At 38.3% G+C, this 17,962-nt stretch overlaps 1 protein-coding gene across 2 annotated transcripts in view; it reads left to right on the forward strand.

The window, feature by feature from the left end:
• PTPRO (protein tyrosine phosphatase receptor type O) overlaps positions 1–17,962 on the forward strand; it is a 265,462-nt gene that overhangs the window by 208,391 nt on the left and 39,109 nt on the right. For both annotated transcript variants that reach the window (XM_003816527.5, XM_003816526.5), the window contains exons 13-16: positions 6,262–6,401; positions 8,778–8,910; positions 11,277–11,397; positions 17,175–17,243. In XM_003816527.5, the coding sequence (XP_003816575.1) occupies positions 6,262–6,401; positions 8,778–8,910; positions 11,277–11,397; positions 17,175–17,243 (463 nt within the window). The remainder of the gene's footprint in view (positions 1–6,261; positions 6,402–8,777; positions 8,911–11,276; positions 11,398–17,174; positions 17,244–17,962) is intronic.

Here is a 17,962-nt window from a genome sequence, read left to right on the forward strand (position 1 = left end):
TAAAAGACTTATGACAATATAGATGTTAACATTTATGCTTTGCATATGAAAAGCGTTCTAAAAAACTGTTATCAGTGAGGCTAAAGATTGAAAATAAATGTTGTTATGTGGATCATGGATTAAGATAATTTTAACAATACTTTTCTACTTAATTTTCCTTATTACCAATGTTGCACATTTGTAAAATGACTCACCACGCTGGTCCTTATGGATATAATCTTGGCCTCATAAACATCATTCTCTAGGAAGCTAAATTAATGAGTCACATTAAAAGAAGAAACAATGTAATAGCTATCAGAGAAAGATGGGTTTTAGACAATAAACACATTACATTCTGCTCCTAGGCTAAATATTACATCTGACTATTCCCTTTGGAATTCCTGAGAAAAGGAAGAGATTTGCTGCCAGAGCACAGAATAAGAATCAGACACTAGCTCACACTTCAGGAAGGTCACTTTCACTCCCCAGAGATCCTAGGCAACAGCTTGAGCCTCTCATAATCCAATCTAAATTAAATGGCAGAGATGGCCTTGCAGCCTTCCAGTCTGCCCATATTCTATGCATTGTACTTGATTTTCTTATAAAATTAGATTGGATTCTCAGTCCAAACCCGGAGAGGCATGGAATGAGAGAGAAGAAAAGAAAATAGGGAGGGCCAGCTAGTTGAGTGGAATGCCAGCAATGTTAGAAAGCTTTTAGAGGGTATTTAAAAGCAAACAACCCTATATCTATACCTCATTTTATGAAAATGGTATGTCTATCCCCCTTACCCATATACATAGGTACTCACACCAAATATCATGGACTGTGAAGTTATTTTAAACAAAAGGAAATTTGACATTTTGGAGCATGAGAATATTGAAAATGTTATGATTGAAAATGTCATTTAGAGAGATAAAAAGCAATAGCCAGGAGATGTTCCATAACTAATATCTATGTGGCTTTACATTATGTAAAGTGTTTGTGTATACATTGTCTTAAATTTCATTTACTCTTCACAACATTATTGGGTTTTTCCTATCCTTCTGCTTTAGAAGACTGACTGTATTTGATATTTTATAGGGTTTTTTCATCCCTCGTGCAGAAAGGGACATATTTGGTATTTTGAATAGTAAGAGACTGTATTAGTTTTCTAGGGCTGTCATAGCAAAATATCACAGACTGGGTGGCTTAAACAACAGAAATTTGTTTTCTCACAGATCTGGAGTCTGGAAGTTCAAGGTCCAAGTGTGAGCAGAGTAGGCTTCTCCTGAGGCTTGCAGATGATCACTTTGTAACTGTGTCCTCACATGGTCTTTTCTTTGTGTTCGTACATCTCTTTACTGTTTATATTTCCTCTTCCTATAAGGACACCAGTCTGATTAGATTAGGGCACGTGCTAACAGCTTCATTTAATTTAATCACCTCTTTAAAGGCCCTGTTCATCCTGGGTGTGGTAGCTTACGCCTGTAATCCCAAAATTTTGGGTGGCTGAGGTGGGTGGATCACTTGAGGTGAGGAGTTCGATACCAGACTGGCCAACATGGTGAAACCCAGTCTCTACTAAAAATACAAAAATTAGCCGGGTGTGGTGGCAGGCGCCTGTAGTCCCAGCTACTCAGGAGGCTGAGTGGAAGGATCGCTTGAATCTGGGAGGTGGAGTTTGCAGTGAGCCAAGATCATGCCACTGCACACCAGCCTGGGTGACAGAGCAAGACTCCGCCTCAAAAAAAAAAATAGTCACATTCTGAAGTACTAAGGGTTAGGGTTTCAGCATATGAATTTAGGGGGAGGGAATATAAATCATCCCATAACAAAGATAGAAAGCAATCAAAATGCTTTTGATGTCATTGTATTCCCTATCATAAGCAATTGCCTAATTAATATTTAGCCACTATCTACTTTAATCTTGTGCTTCTGAGAATGGAAAACATGAGTCATGTAAACCAGGGGTGTCCAGTCTTTTGGCTTTTGGCTTCCATGTGCCACACTGGAAGAAGAATTATCTTGGGCCACACACAAAATATGCTAACACTGATGAATCAAAAAAAATTCACAAAAAATATCTCACAATGTTTTAAGAAAGTTTATGAATTTGTGTTGGGCTGCATTCAAAGCCATTCTGGGCGGCATGCGGCCTACGGGCCATGGGTTGGACAAGCTTGATCTAAACCATCCTAGGCTGTGGCACTGAGCTGGCCTTGACTTCTCATGAGAAGTGGGAACCCCCTAGCCAGTTTTTGCCAGAAATTTCCAGACTTCTACTTTAGGCAATAAGAAGAAATGCTCTAACTCAGTACTATTCACTTGAAACATAATAAGGGCCACATGCATAACTTTCAATTTTCTAGTAGCCACATTAAAAATTAGTAAAAAGAAACAGGTAAAATGGAATTTGATATACTTTATGTAACCAAATATATCAAAGGTCATATTGTCCCAACATATAATTAATACAAATAATTATTAATGAGATATTTTATTCTTTTCTCACACTAGGTCTTTGAAATTCTGTCTGTATTTTACATTTGCAGCACCTCTCAATTTGGACTAGCCACATTTCAAGTACGCAACAGCTACATGTGGCTAGTGGCTGTGTTGGACAATTCACATTCCAATTCTTACATTTTAAAACATTTCCTGGGACAGTTGTTGTCTTGAGTAGGAAAATCTAATTATAAGCACTCCCAATTCAATTATACTTTCACTTGTGAAATCTTGTAATAGTAATAAGTTCATAATTATAATAACAATAAATTGTAATAACTTTCTTTGTTTCCTTTGGGATACCAGAGTTAAATTTCTGCCTGATTAATTTAGGGAAGCACACCAATCACGAAGATCCTGAACAGTCCTCAAGCAGGTGATTTATGTACATATTCATTGACCTACAGAGGTGACATGTAAACGTCTTCCAGAAAAGGGCACAGTGATCACAGGTGCAGGGACCTTGAAATAATCTATTGCCCTCATATTCCACCCAAAAAGAAAAATTTGTTACGTGGTTGTTAGATGTCCCAGACCTTTAGGAGATTTTCCTGAGGATCTTATCACCTAGAGCCACATTCTCAGCCAGAACAAAGGAAACCCTCACTGCAGTATTCATGTTGTATTCCTTGGACCACTGGGAGCTCTTGCAATAATTCATGATAGTTCTTGACTCTGCCCCTGAAATTGGATAATTTTATCTACATAAAAACAGAAGAGAACATTAAGATACAACCTCAGCGTGTCTGGTCTTGCCTGGTGCTTGAATCTTCCTCTTTTGGTTGATGAATCTTGATTCATGTTTTAAATCAGCCGATAAATAAGATTTATTGAGTACCTATAGGTGGCTACTTCAGATGAAGACAAAGTCATTTATAATACATGACCCTTGTTCTTAAAGAATCTAATAGGATCTACTAGAATCAGGCCTTCACTCACATAGATTATATAGGAAATAATTAAAGGCAGTAGAATGTCAGAGAAGGGATAAATCATTAAGAGAAAGAGTCACCAAATGAGACTTCAAGGAGGAGGTAAGACTTTTTCTTGACCTTCGAATGAGCAGAATAAAGAGCATACTGATTGAAGGTAAACATGGGCTGACATAGAGCACTGCCCTGAAGTTCAGTGAGAAGACTGTCTTTCCCAGGAGGCAACACATCTGTGTGTCAGGAATGGTGGTAAAGCTGGTCGGATAGCATGCAGCCAGTTTAAGCAGGATCTTAAAGACATGGTATGTTTGGATGTGATACCACAGACAATGCACAGATAGGATTTAACATGAGTGAAATGGCATTTTAAGGTGATTTTAATCCATTGTTGACAAAATGAAGAAAGAATTGATTAGAGCCAGGGAAAAGAGGCACAGCAAGTTTGTGATGATCAATGAGTGTGATCACAAAAGTCTAGACATGCAATATAATTTAAAAATAGATTAAAGGAGGCTGGGCGTGGTGGCTCATGCCTATAATCCCAGCTCCCAGCACTTTGGGAGGCAGAGGCAGGCAGATCACAAGGTCAGGAGATCGAGACCATCCTGGCCAACATGGTGAAACCCTGTCTCTACTAAAAAATACAAAAAAATTAGCTGGGCATGGTGGCACGCGCCTGTAGTCCCAGCTACTCAGGAGGCTGAGGCAGGAGAGTTTTTTGAACCCGGGAGGCAGAGGTTGCAGTGAGCCGAGATTGCACCACCACTGCCCTCCAGCCTGGTGACAGAGCGAGACTCCATCTCAAAAAAAAAAAAAAAAGGATTAAAGGAAAAGGTAACAAGAGTTTTTAAAAGATATGCTCTCTGGGACTGAGAAATAAGGGAAGAGCCTCAGAATTGTGACTGAGGAACAATTCTGTAGTGTGCATTTTTAAAAAAGAAAAGCCTAGGCTCAGCCTAACTAATCATTCATCTATGCCCCCAAACAACTTCACACTTGGTTCTATAGATTCAAGTTCCACATGAGTCAGAATCCCTAAAGGACATAATCCTATTAGCAAAGGCAGTTATAAAGGAAGTGAGAAGTGGAAATTAACCTCTGTGTTTCATTAGCAGTCTTCCTCAGAGCAGAAGTGGGACAATACAATGTCTGGAGGACTGGACAATTCATTGCAAGTGAAAAAGGGCTCCTGACACCTATTGTGAATTTTGCTTGCCTAAGAAGAACTCAACTCTTTCCTCCTTCAACTCTTCTGCCTAACCTTGTCAAGTTGCTGCAGGAAAGAAACATGCTTCTTTTTAGTTGGACATAAGTTTAGGAGATCTGTGATAAATCATGGCAAGAATGATTTTGACATACTTCTTGGTCCTGGGCAGAGCCACAATGATGATATTCTAGAAACAAGGTTCAAATCTTCCCACACAAAGATGCGTACCTGTCAAAGCAGTGAAATGGCCGACAGGACTTTTTCAAGCACCTCTAAAGGACAGGAGCTGGAGAACAGACTTAGGAGAGTGGGGCAGAAAATGAAAAATCCAAGTAACAAGCAGGAAGAAACCTACAACAGTGGGTAGTCGTCTGACAGGCGCATATAGGTGGATGGAGGATGCTGTTATGTGAACCTAGCAGCAAGATACAATATGTCCAAATAAGCAATGTCAGGGGGTCTGAGAGCAGGTAACAGGGACCCCAGCTTAAGACCTTGAGTTCAGGCACAGCACTCTGCATACTGGGGGACCTAGAGGGAAAGACAATATCCAAAAGACAGGGTCACAAGCAGACCAGGAGACATTCAGGAATGGAGAATGAGACAGCAGATGACTATTAGAATTGAGGAACAGGCAGGGTTTTTTGGTCTCAAGAGAGCAATGCCAGTGACTCAATTACTAGAAATAAGAATGAAAAGGACAGATAACACAGCTTCCTTTACGAATGGATTTATTTATTATTAAGATAAAATGTCTAAGATAAAAAATTTATCTAATGTTTTATTAATCTTCCAATCCCCTTCTATCAATTCTTTTCTTAAAAAATTATATTATCAGCCAGGCACGGTGGCTCACACCTGTAATCCCAATACTTTGGGAGGCCAAAGTGGGTGGATTGCTGGAGCCGAGGAGTTTGAGATCAACTTGAGCAACATGGCAAAACTCCATCTCTGCAAAAAATGCAAAAATAAGCCAGGTAGTCCCAGTTACTTGGGAGTCGAGGCAGGAGGATAACTTGAGCCAGGGAAGATGAGGCTTCAGTGAGCTGTGTTCGCACTACTGCACTCCAGCCTGGGTGACAGAGTGAGACCCCCGCCTCAAAAAAAAAAAAAAAAAAAGATACTATCTGTTTAGCTTTATCTTTTTAAATTTTGACTAAGTTTTCAAGCAGCCATTTTTCTGTCTGAATCATTCCAGATAGTTTCCAGAGAAAGAAAGACAGGTTGTTGGCTAAATACCAAACTGCATCTCATCATTAGAAGACAACACACCAAATTTCATTTTTCTCCACCTTTATTAAGTGTAGATTTTTGTTTCTCATCCAGGAAGTTCTGTATTATCAGGGCAATGCTAACTTCAGTATAAATGACACAGAAACTATTAATAGATTATGTCTATGATGAAACTGAAGTAGAAAACAGAAGTGTTCTGAAAAGAGAAGTAAAAAAATGGAAGGGGGAAAAGGCAAAGTATTCTGCCTTCCAAGTTAGATAGCTATCTTTATGAAAGGACATATTTCAAAGGCAATATAAAGTCTTTATGGTGCTCTTACCTACCTATATTTGAATTGGGGGATGCTTCACCTGCTTATTAGTGAAAGAAGAAAGAATACACTTAGTAAATAAAATTTTTTAAAAAACTTTGTCTTTGCTCAGAACCAGCTCCACCCAAATCACTCTTCGCAGTGAACAAAACCCAGACTTCAGTGACTTTGCTGTGGGTGGAAGAGGGAGTAGCTGATTTCTTTGAAGTTTTCTGTCAACAAGTTGGCTCCAGTCAGAAAACCAAACTTCAGGTACTGTACCTTTTGATCTACCTTTTCTCAGTTAACTTAAGTAAGGCTAATTATCTGGGCAAAATAAGAATCTTCTGTTTCTTTGAGCTATATAAAATGAAAACTGTTTATTTGCTCTTTTGTGTTTCAGTGAAAGAAATTAACAGCAGGCTTAGATCAAGCCCAGAAGTTGTTATGAGAACTTTTATCTTTGTCTGTATCACTTGTTCCTAATTCATAAATCACTCCAGGTCAGACAAAGGAATAAAGGTAGTAGGCCACTGAATTGATCAAGGGAAGAAAGACCCTACCATATAAAATATAATTTAACAAATATGAACCATTTGCCAAGTATATAAAGGCACTGAATAGAACACACATGATAGAATCAATATTTGCCTTCAAAACATTTTTATATGGTGTGGACATTGCATAAGTATAGAAAAAAGTAAAGTAAAATATAAGTACCAGAAGACAGGTCCATTCTACCAAGAGAATTTAAAAGAAACGTGCATATCTAGTTTGTAGGGGGGACAGTCTTATTGCAAAAATGAAGACTGAGAGAAGGCTATTGCTAAAGCTCTAGAATTACAAATGGCAGATACAATAAACAGAGTTATTCACCAGGTCAGAATGAATGGAAGGAAAGAGATGAACCTGCAGTTCTATGAGTGGCAACGCCACAAGGAAAAAATATTTCACAGCCAGAAGTGAAAGGAAAAGGACAGATTTGTTAGGGATTTTGCATAATATAGTGTGTAGACTAATACTGTGAACATAAGTAATTGATCTTTTTTAAATAATGAAGTTCATGAGATTGAGAAGAAAAAAGGAATGCTGGGCGTGCAAATCTTTTCATATTGAATGCTAAGATAATTTGCTTTGATTCCTTTCTCCTTTTGAGATTCCCTTCTATGAATGTATCTCTTGTTGATTTGTACTGAACAGCTGAATTTTCTCTATTCTAAGAATCCTTTTGGAAAATAACTGCTCTGCCAATAATGGATTTTCTTCTCTGTAACTACAGTGATGCCTTCCTTTAAGAAAACAATGGTTAGTTAGCTACTTACTACAACTGAGTCCTGTTAGCAAAAGTCTTTCCTTAGAATAATTCTTTTATAGAATAGTGAAAGAGAAGGAAGTGGAAGAAAATGCTGATGGCTCTCATTTCTTTATGCAAGGGTGTTTCAAAATCTTGTTTTGAAAAAGATGCTGGCTCATCTTTTGCTATTGTACAGTAGTACTTGTCACTAGTCTGGCCATGGGTCTACCAAGTTAGCAACTTCTTTGACTCAAGAATAAGTTAATACTAAATGTTTCTTAGTGCGGATAGTTGACATGTTTTAGTGGATGTTATATAAAAGCTAAGAATGCAGACAAAGGTGTAGTGTCCTTAATATATAAAGAATTGCTACAAGTCAAAAAAGGTAAAGGTCAACAACCCAAAACAAATATTTCATAGAAAAATACAGAAATCTCTTGAACAGATGAAAACTTCAGCAACCTCACTTATGGTTAAAAAAATGCAAAATAAAACTACAATATACAATTTTCACTAGTAATAATGGAAAAGCTCAGAGTTTGCAAATGTATGGTACTGGAAAGAATGTAGGGAGGCAGGCATTGTCACGCATTGATGCCAAAGGTGAGTAACTTGCAAAATGTCTGTAGAGAACTATTTTTCTATAGCTTTCAAAATTTTAAATGTACACTTTTTGACTCAGCAGTTCAAAGAATGTGACACTAGCAAAGAATATATGAGTATATGTGTATGTGTGTACATTCACACATACATACATATTACATGCATATATTGTGTGTATATATGTGTGTATATATATATGTGTGTGTGTGTGTCTATATGCATATGTGTGTGTCTTCCCAAATTTGTGAAATGAAGTTCATTGTAGCATTGTTTGCAATAGCAAAAAATCAGAGATCATTTACACGTTCATCAACCGGGGCTCATTAAATAAAGTATGGTATGTCCTTTCAGTGGATTTCTGTCCAGCCCTTAAAAAGAATAAAACAGCTTAATCTGTACTGACATGGAAAAAGCACCAAAATATATTGATAGCTAAGGTAAAAAAATTAGCAGAATAGTGTGTAAGCTAAGCCATCACTTATGTTTTTTAACTGTGTCATATATGTTCATACATCCATAAAATGCATATGGGAAGAAAAATAATGCCTGACAACATGGAATAATGCTGCTTCCATGGAAGGGAATTGGTCAGATGGGGAATGGGGAAAAAAGGAAACATTTTTCAATGCTATTCTTTGTCATCTTATACATTTTTTACTCTGTCAATCTATTACCAACTCAACTATGAAATATATTTTTAAAAAATATAGATGAAGTTAACCTAAAATTTATCTTATTTTCTGAAACCCCAGGAACCAGTTGCTGTTTCTTCACATGTCGTGACCATCTCCAGCCTTCTTCCTGCCACTGCCTACAATTGTAGTGTCACCAGCTTTAGCCATGACAGCCCCAGTGTCCCTACGTTCATAGCCGTCTCAACAATGGGTAATTATACACATTAGTGAAATCTGGTCTTTGGAAGTTCTTTCCATATTTTTTTCCATATTTTTCTCACTTTTTTTGAATATATATATATATATATATATATGTATTTGTATCAATATTCCACCAAGAAATCCCAAGCTTCGGAGTCAGAGAGTCCTCAATTTCAATCCCAAAGTGCACTTACTAGCTATGGAGTTAGAGAAAGACATTTGGTGCCTCTGAGCTTTTCTTTCATCTGTAAAATTGGAATAATAATATGTAACTTTCTGAGTTGTTTTGAAGCTTAGAAATAAAATACTTAAATCCTTAGTATATGCTGTCTAAATGCTAGTTGCTAACTCATCTCATCTTCTTCAGTAATAGGCACAGTACTCTTATCAATCCAATTTCATCTATTTAGCCTTGGTCTTCATCTGTCACCGATCAGAGAATGACATAATTGATAACTGGGTCAAAGCAAGAAAGTTTCCAATCCAGCCAAAAGTATAAGTGGGAAAATTAGAGGTTAATGAAAGGTCTGGAATGATGCTGTTTATTTCCTTATTCTTTTCTTAGTTGTATTACATGTGTTACTCCTGGTTTGTTAGAGTCTGATTCTGCAACCTGAGACCCTCTATGAAGCCTCTTGTAATAAAGTCACTCATAAATTCACTGGTATAGTTCCATTTCTGTAATATTAGTCATATATTTAGCTGCTAAATTCAGGGATGACTGGAGCAGACTGTTTTCTTTTTTCTTTTTCTTTTTGGTTTTCTGTTTTTAATTTTTGTTTTTTCAGAAGAGAGGACAAAAAATATACCTGCAAAGTATTTTAATGGTCTCTCATTCCTACATCCTTGTACACTTTCTAAAATATACAGTTGACCATGAATAATGAGAGACTTAGAAGTGCCAACCCCTGCATAGTTGAAAATCCATGTATAATTTTTGACTCCCCCAAAACTTAACTACTCATAGGCTACTGTTGACCTGAAGTCTTACCAATGATATAGACAGTTGATTAACACATTTTTGTATGTTATACTTATTATATATTGTATTCTTACAATAAAGTAAGCTAGAGAAAAGAAAATGTTATTGAGAAAATCGTAAGGAAGAGAAAATATATGTACTATTCATTAAGCGGAAGCAGATCTTCATAAAGATCTTCCTCATGGTCTTCACATTGAGTAGGCTGAGGAGGAGGAAGAGGAGGGTTTGGTCTTGCTGTCTCAAGGGTGGCAGAGAGGAAAGATAATCCACATATATGTGAACCTGCACAGTTCAAACTCATTTTGTTCAAGGGTCAACTGTACCTTAATGTCCATCATTCCTTGTCAGCTCCATGACAATGTAGCATAACAGGTGATATTATTAAACTTATTTATAAATGAGGAAAATGAGGCCCATAGGGCAGATGAAATGGCTTCTCTCCAAATAGCAGTACTCAAGTGAAAAAGCTCTTCTGATCATGAGTCCATTGTTCTTTCTGTTTAAGCACTCTACTCATAAACTGGAGCCAAGCTGGCCCAAATGGGAAGTGGTAAATACCCAGAACCTTAGGGATCAGATGCACCTGCTCATTCTGTGACTTTATGATCAATACAAAAGATGGTATGAGTCCTCAGGCCCATTTTAAAGAGTTTTATAACAATATTAAACCTATGTTCCTGCCTTTGATATCCTGTTCTTCCGTGTAGTAGGAAGAAGTAGACAATGTGTAAGTGCCACAGGAGACAAGTCTTTATATAGAGTACATGAAAAGGACGTGACCGCTGTTCTTCAGGGCCCTACAACCTATTAATAGGTTTTATCTCTTGAGTTGTGCAGATGGAAATCCTCTAAACATATGGCCACGGATCATCAGAATGTCTGCTTCTAGTAATGTGTTAAGTGCTTCAGCAGATGGTAGTTTGCTAATGTCTTTTTGATATACATTATTAGTTGTAAGCAAAGTATACAGTTGTGCTTTCTGACTTCAAAATCATGGGCGTAAAATAAGGGGTTGCCACCCTCTAAGCTTGCGAAAATGTTAAAAAATGATAATGCATGATAATGACTTCCATATTTTTAGCTTTCAAATGAATTTAAACTGTGGCACAGGTATTCTTCATTCTTTAGTTTCCCTGTGTAAGAATATCCTGAATGTTGTAGGCCTTTGAAAGGGACTCAATTCTTCCAGACACCTGAATACCACTTATCAGTCTAGTTTGCTAAGTTACAGTTGACCAGGAAGAGGTCATTGCTGGCTTGGGGAACATGATTGTTACTATTATTGGTATCATCGTAAGCTCATTGCCCTTAAGACTAGATGAAAAGCAATGAATGGTTCTGTTTGGTTCCCTGTAACAGAACCTATGATGAAAATGCACAACTTATCTCTTTAGTTACAGAGATGAATCCCAATGTGGTAGTGATCTCCGTGCTGGCCATCCTTAGCACACTTTTAATTGGACTGTTGCTTGTTACCCTCATTATTCTTAGGAAAAAGCATCTGCAGATGGCTAGGTAAGTTAAGTTTTACTAATATTTTATCCGGAATCTTTAAAATATCTTTATCTGCCATACATATATATTGTTTTTGCACACCTAAGTTGTATAGCGGTATATTGGATTTTAGTTTTCAGTGTCTGTTTCTATTGTGTGTGTTTTCTAAATAGACTTTGAAACATTATATTGGAAAATATTACCATTGAAATGAGAAAGCAAAGGATTGCTTGTTTACACAAAGTCAGACCTCTTGCTATCAATCTTGGCATTTGAAGTAGCCCATATATGGAGACCCATTACATTTGGATACTTTCAGACACATTTGGAATAAAAGAAATATCTATGACTGTTCGGTATAGTTAATGAAAAAAGTTAATAAAAATGGAGATGACAAGAAAGAACGGGGTGGGGGGCGGGAAATCCTCTCCATAATTTTAAGCTGTTCTATTGGAAAATATTTGTACAGTTTATGATTAGGTCCATTAGCAGTCTCTATTAGTTTTATTTCTATTACTCAGAGTTGCAGCCAGCTTAGTTTTTCTTGCAATTAGAAAAGCCTTTGATTTATTATTTCAGCTCTTCCCTGTTCCTTTAACCACTGATGCATTGCTCATCAGAGCACATTCTCAAGTAGTTTCTGTGGCCCCCTGTATTATCAGAATAATCTATCAATTCCCTTAAAAACTGTTGCTTATTTGAATACTACTTGGTTTGGGAAATTTTGTTAACATTTATATTTGCCCAATATTAACCTGCTGAATTATAAATTAACATTTTTCTCCTGTCTCAGAGTTCTATCACTCACATATTCATAAATGAATTCATCCATCCAATAGTGATCTAATCAGTGCCTGACATGGCATATCCAAAGAAAAATCAGACATCAAAGCTGTCCACTAGGAGCTTACTTACCTAGCTGGATATATGAATAGATAGATATATTTAAAGGCATAAGCTGACATGTAGCATAAAGGGGATTAAAAACAGGATGCCATGAAACTAGAGAATAAGGACTAATTCTGAATGTGAAAATTAGCTTCTTGAAGGTTGGCATTTGAATAATCTTAAAAGGATAAGAAGAGATGTGGGATTGCACTGTAACTACAGTGGAGAGCTCTGAAATTACACTCCTTGAGGTCAAATCTTTTTTTTTTTTTTTTTTGAGACAGAGTCTCACTCTGTCGCCCAGGCTGGAGTGCAATGGCGCCATCTTGGTTTACTGCAAGATCTGCTTCTCAGGTTCAAGCCATTCTTCTGCCTCAGCCTCCTGAATAGCTGGGATTACAGGCACACACCACTAGGCCTAGTTAATTTTTGTATTTTTAGTAGAGACAGGGTTTCACCATGTTGGCCAGGCTGGTCTCGAACTCCTGACCTTAAGTAATCTACCCACCTCAGCCTCCCAAAGTGCTGGGAATATAGGCGTGAGTCACCATGCTCGGCCTCCTTGAGGTCGAGTCTTGACTTCCAACTTGTGTGAATTTGCGTAGGTCACTGAAACTTCATGCGTTCATATTACAAATATTGCTACATATATGACAGTATATGAAACAGACAAAAATATGTGCCTTCATGGAGCTCATATTCTAGTGGGAGAAATAGACAATAAACAATAAAGATATAAGTAAAAGGACTGCCCCTTATGTTAGCAGGTGATAAGGAAAGGAAACAAGGCCAAGTAAGGGAGATAAGCAGTACCAGTGTGGGGATAGGGGTCCTAGGAGGTGGGTAGGCTTCACTGAAATAGTGGCATTGGAGCAGAGACTTGAAGCACATGAGGGAGGTAGCCTGTGTTATCTGTGGGAAGAGTGTGCCCAGTGGCAAGAACAGCTGGTGTAAAGGCCCTGGGGTAGGAGCATCACTGGGATGTTCAAAGTGTAGCAGAGGGTCCGTTGTGACTAAAGCGGAGGAAGACAAGAGTAGAAGGAGATGTCAAGTTATAGAGGGCTTCGTATGCCTTTGGAAGGACTTTGGCTTTTACTCAGTAAAATGAGCAGGCATTGCAGGCTCTGGAGCAGAAGACTAACAGCATCTGACTTAGATTTAACACTTTCATTTTGACTTTTATGTAGAAAACAGGCTGTATTGAGGCAAGGACAGAGACAGGCATATCAACTGTGGTAGCTAGGAATCCAGGCAAGAGATGCTAATAGTTCAGTCCAGAGTAGCAACACTGAAGGCAGAGAGAAGCCATCAGATTCTGGACATATTTTGAAAATAGGAGCAACAGGATTTGCTAATAAGTTGATATGGAATGGAAATGAGAAAAGAAGTTGAGGCTATAATCCCAGCACTTTGGGAGGCTGAGCCAGGTGGATCACCTGAAGTTGGGAGTTCGAGACCAGCCTGACAAACATGAAGAAACCCTGTCTCTACTGAAAATACAAAATTAGCTGGGCGTGGTGGCACATGCCTGTAATCCCAGCTACTCGGGAGGCTGAGACAGGAGGCAGAGGTTGCGGTGAGCCGACATTGCGCCATTGCACCCCAGCCTGGGCAACAAGAGCGAAACTCCATCTCAAAAAACAAACAAACAAACAAAAAAAAGAGTTGAGGCTAACTCCAGGTTTTTGGCCCAAGCACTTGAAAGGGTGGAGCTGCCATCAACTGAGAGAGGATTCCAGGTCAGAGTTGGGGGAACATCAAGACTTCAGTTTTGGAAATTGTATTAGTCAGAGTTCTCTAGAGGGACAAAACTAATAGGACATAGTATATATATATATCCTATTAGATATTATATATAGATATAGTGTGTGTATATATATATATCTCCTATTATATATTATATATAGATATAGGTATATGGGAGTTTATTAAGTATTAACTTCCATGATCACGAGGCCCCACAGTAGGCTGTCTGCAAGCTTGAGGAGAAAGGAGAGCCAGTCTGAATCTCAAAACTGAAGAGCTTGGAGTCCAATGTTGAAGGGCAGGAAGCATCCGCCACAGGAGAAAGATGTAGGCTGGGAGGCGAGGCCAGTCTCTCCTTTTCACGTTTTTCTGCCTGCTTTATATTCACTGGCAGCTGGTTAGATTGTGCCCACCCAATTAAGGGTGGGTCTGCCTTTCCCAGCCCACTGACTCAAATGTTAATCTCCTTTGGCAACACCTTCACAGACACACCCAGGATCAATACTGTGTATCCTCCAATCCAATCAAGTTGACCCTCAGTATTAACCATCACAGAAATGTTGTTTGAGATAACTTGCAAGTGCAGGTGCAGAGTAGCCACCTGGACATAAAAGTCTAATGTTTGAAAGAGAATTTTTGGTTGAAGATATAAATTTGAGAGTTGTTGGTTCTGCACAGTGGCTCACGCTTGTAATCCCAGCACTTTGGGAGGCAGGCAGCTCACTTGAGATCAGGAGTTTGAGACCAGCCTGGCCAACATGGTGAAACCCCATCTCTACTAAAAATACAAAAAATTAGCCAGGCGTGGTGGCGCGTGCCTGTAATCCCAGCTACTCAGGAGACTGAGGCAGAAGAATCGCTTGGACTTGGGGGGCGGAGGTTGCAGTGAGCTGAGATCGTGCCACTGCACTCCAGCCTGGGCGACGACTGAGTGAAACTCCGTCTCAGGAAAAAAAAAATTGAGAGTTGTTAACATATAAATTGCATTAGAGCTTTAGACTGGATGAAATTCAGGGAGTAAATGTAAAAGAAGGCCCTGCATTAATCACTGGAACAACCAATGTTAAGGTTTTCAGGGAGAAAAGAAGATAACAGTAAGCGACTGACAAAGAGGCAGCCAGTGAAGTATAAGGACAACTAAGGGAGTGTGGTGGCCTGGAACCTAGGGGAACAATGTGTATGCAGAAGAGATGATAATTGCCCCTATATTAGTGGATACTTAGGAGCATTAACGCAGTAGTAACATAGCGTAATACTCAACTCATAGGAAGCGTGCAGTAAATGTTAGCTCATAATAGTAATGGTGGAGGAGGTGGTAATAGATGTAGTAATGCAAGTAGTGGTATTTCTGAGCATTTTTTGTGGTACATACCAAAGATATTTAGGAGAGGTGGTTCTGATTCTTTCAGCTACTTATTAAAGCAGAGATTCTCATCATTTTTCATGCCATGATCCTTTTTGGCACTCTGGTGAACTCTTCTAAGAATCATGCTTCCATTTTCTGTGCCTAAAATAAAATACATAGGATTATACAACTATACTGAAATATGATAATCATAATATTTAAAAAGCAAATGTGTTGTATGCTTTTTAATTAGTATATTCAATGTCAATATGTAATAGTCTAACAATTTCATCATGGTGATGAATATGACCAATATTTCAAGATATCTGCAGCAAGTCTATTATTAAAAAATATGTAATCTCTATTGTTAGCAAATCACCCATGTGGATATTATGATGGTTTGGTACCTACTTTAATGATAGAAAGGACTGCTAAGTTTAGTCACAGGTTGTGAAAATAAATATGTACCCTCTTCCCACATATGTTCATGGAGTCCTAAATTCTATCTTTGGAACTCCAGATTAAAACCCTTGAGTTAGAGGTAAAATAAATCCCATATATAGGAAACTGACATAGGAAAATTCATTAACGATGTGTAAATTATAATACACTATGATATTATATTAGTGTATTTTTCAAAAGAAGAAAATTGTTCTTGGAACACCTTAATAAGAACAGGTAGATAATTCAAGTAATTAGCACATTGTGCCAGTAATGTTAAAATCTCTGCTTCAGTTCTGAATATTAAATCCATTAATTCCATGTAAAGAAAAAATGAGATACATGAGCCCCAATGAGCTGTTATTCATGCATGAAATTAGCCAAAAGGTAGAGAAGACATGAGAATATGTTTACTTTTTCTCTACTTCTGGAAAAAAAAAAAAACTTCAACAGTGTTTTTACTAGCAGATTAATAGGCCACATTCCGGACAGTAGGCACGCCAGAAGCTTGCCTATTTCAATACGTTCCACTCTTTTATTCTAATCTCCAGTGATGAATAATACGGGCATCACAATATAAGAGAAAGATTTTGGAGGAAGTAAACAATCCACTTGATCCACTATCATTGTAGGGAGGAAATCAAAATGCCATAAACAAAACCCTACAAAGAATTTTTGCTAAAGATGGAAAATGCTCAGTTCATCTAGGAGAGTTTCTATGTTACTATTAAAGGCTTTGTAAAAAAATAAATAAATATTATACCCCAAATAGTTCAAATATTTCTTTTAGAATCATGAATGCCCTTTGGAAAGGATTGTGAAGTGAATTCTTTTGGCCTCAAATAATTTGATTTGCAACCTTGCAAAAGATTATTTATTTTCGTTTTAGCTTTCTGTTTTGCATTGTATGCCAAAAGGGAACATATGGAACTTCTATTAGCTTCTTTTATTTTGTTTTATTTTTTTCTTTTTCTTTTTGAGACGGAGTCTTGCTCTGTCACCCAGGCTAGAGTGCGGTGGCGCGATCTCTGCTCACCACAACCTCCGTCTCCCAGGTTCAAGCAATTCTCCTGCCTCAGCCTCCCGAGTAGCTGGGATTACAGGCACGTGCCACCAAGCCTAGCTAATTTTTGTAGTTTTAGCTGAGCCATGGTTTCACCATGTTGGCGAAACTCCTGACCTCAGGTGATCCACCCACCTCAGCCTCCCAAAGTACTGGGATTACAAGCGTGAGCCACCGCGCCTGGCCTAGCTTCTTTTTTTTTTTTTTTAATTTAATGCTGTGATGATAAGCTAGTAAAGACTGTCTTTACTTTTAGGTCAACGTAAGAATGCTTTGTCAAGCACTAACCTTGATTTTGTGGTTCCTTTAAAACAGGGAGTGTGGAGCGGGTACATTTGTCAATTTTGCATCCTTAGAGAGGGATGGAAAGCTTCCATACAACTGGTGAGTATTGTTTTGGAACAAGCTTCTACATAGTTTAACTATGCTGTGTGTGCTCCAAAGTCGATTTTACTATCCTTTGGGGATAGTTTTGTCTGATTATCCTTTTGTAATTTCGGTGATGGTAGACTTTCAATGGCTAGATCTTCACAGAATATAATGGTTTATATAAGCTCAGTGCAGTTCTGAAGTAGGGAAAACATCATGGTCTGCTCTGTATTTACAATATTAAACAAGGGACTGAAACAGTGGTGCACATGCAGGAGCCCATATCTGTGCTGAAAAAGGGCTTAAATGCAGCAGCCCCACTGAACAAGTGGTGGCTAAAGGCACGAGAAGAGATTCCAATGAAGCAGCTTGCGACAGATCAGCTTCTCCATTTTATTTTATATTTTATTTTATTTTATTTTTTATTGTTTTGTATTTTTTGAGGAGACAGAATCTCCCTCTTTGGTCACCCGGGCTGGAGTGCAGGTTGATCTCAACTCACTGCAATCTCTGCCTCCTGGGCTCAAGTAATCTTTCCACCTCAGCCTCCCGAGTAGCTGGGACTACAAGCACGCACCACCAAATCTGGCTAATTTTTAGATATTTGTAGAGATGAGGTCTCACTATATTGCCCAGGCTGGTCTCGAACTCCTGGGCTGAAGTGATCCTCCCACCTCGGCCTCCCAAAGTGCTGGGATTACAGGCCTGAGCCCCCATGCCCACCCAGCATCTCC

This window comes from Pan paniscus, chromosome 10 (genome assembly GCF_029289425.2).
Source record: "Pan paniscus chromosome 10, NHGRI_mPanPan1-v2.0_pri, whole genome shotgun sequence".
Lineage (NCBI taxonomy): Eukaryota > Metazoa > Chordata > Mammalia > Primates > Hominidae > Pan > Pan paniscus.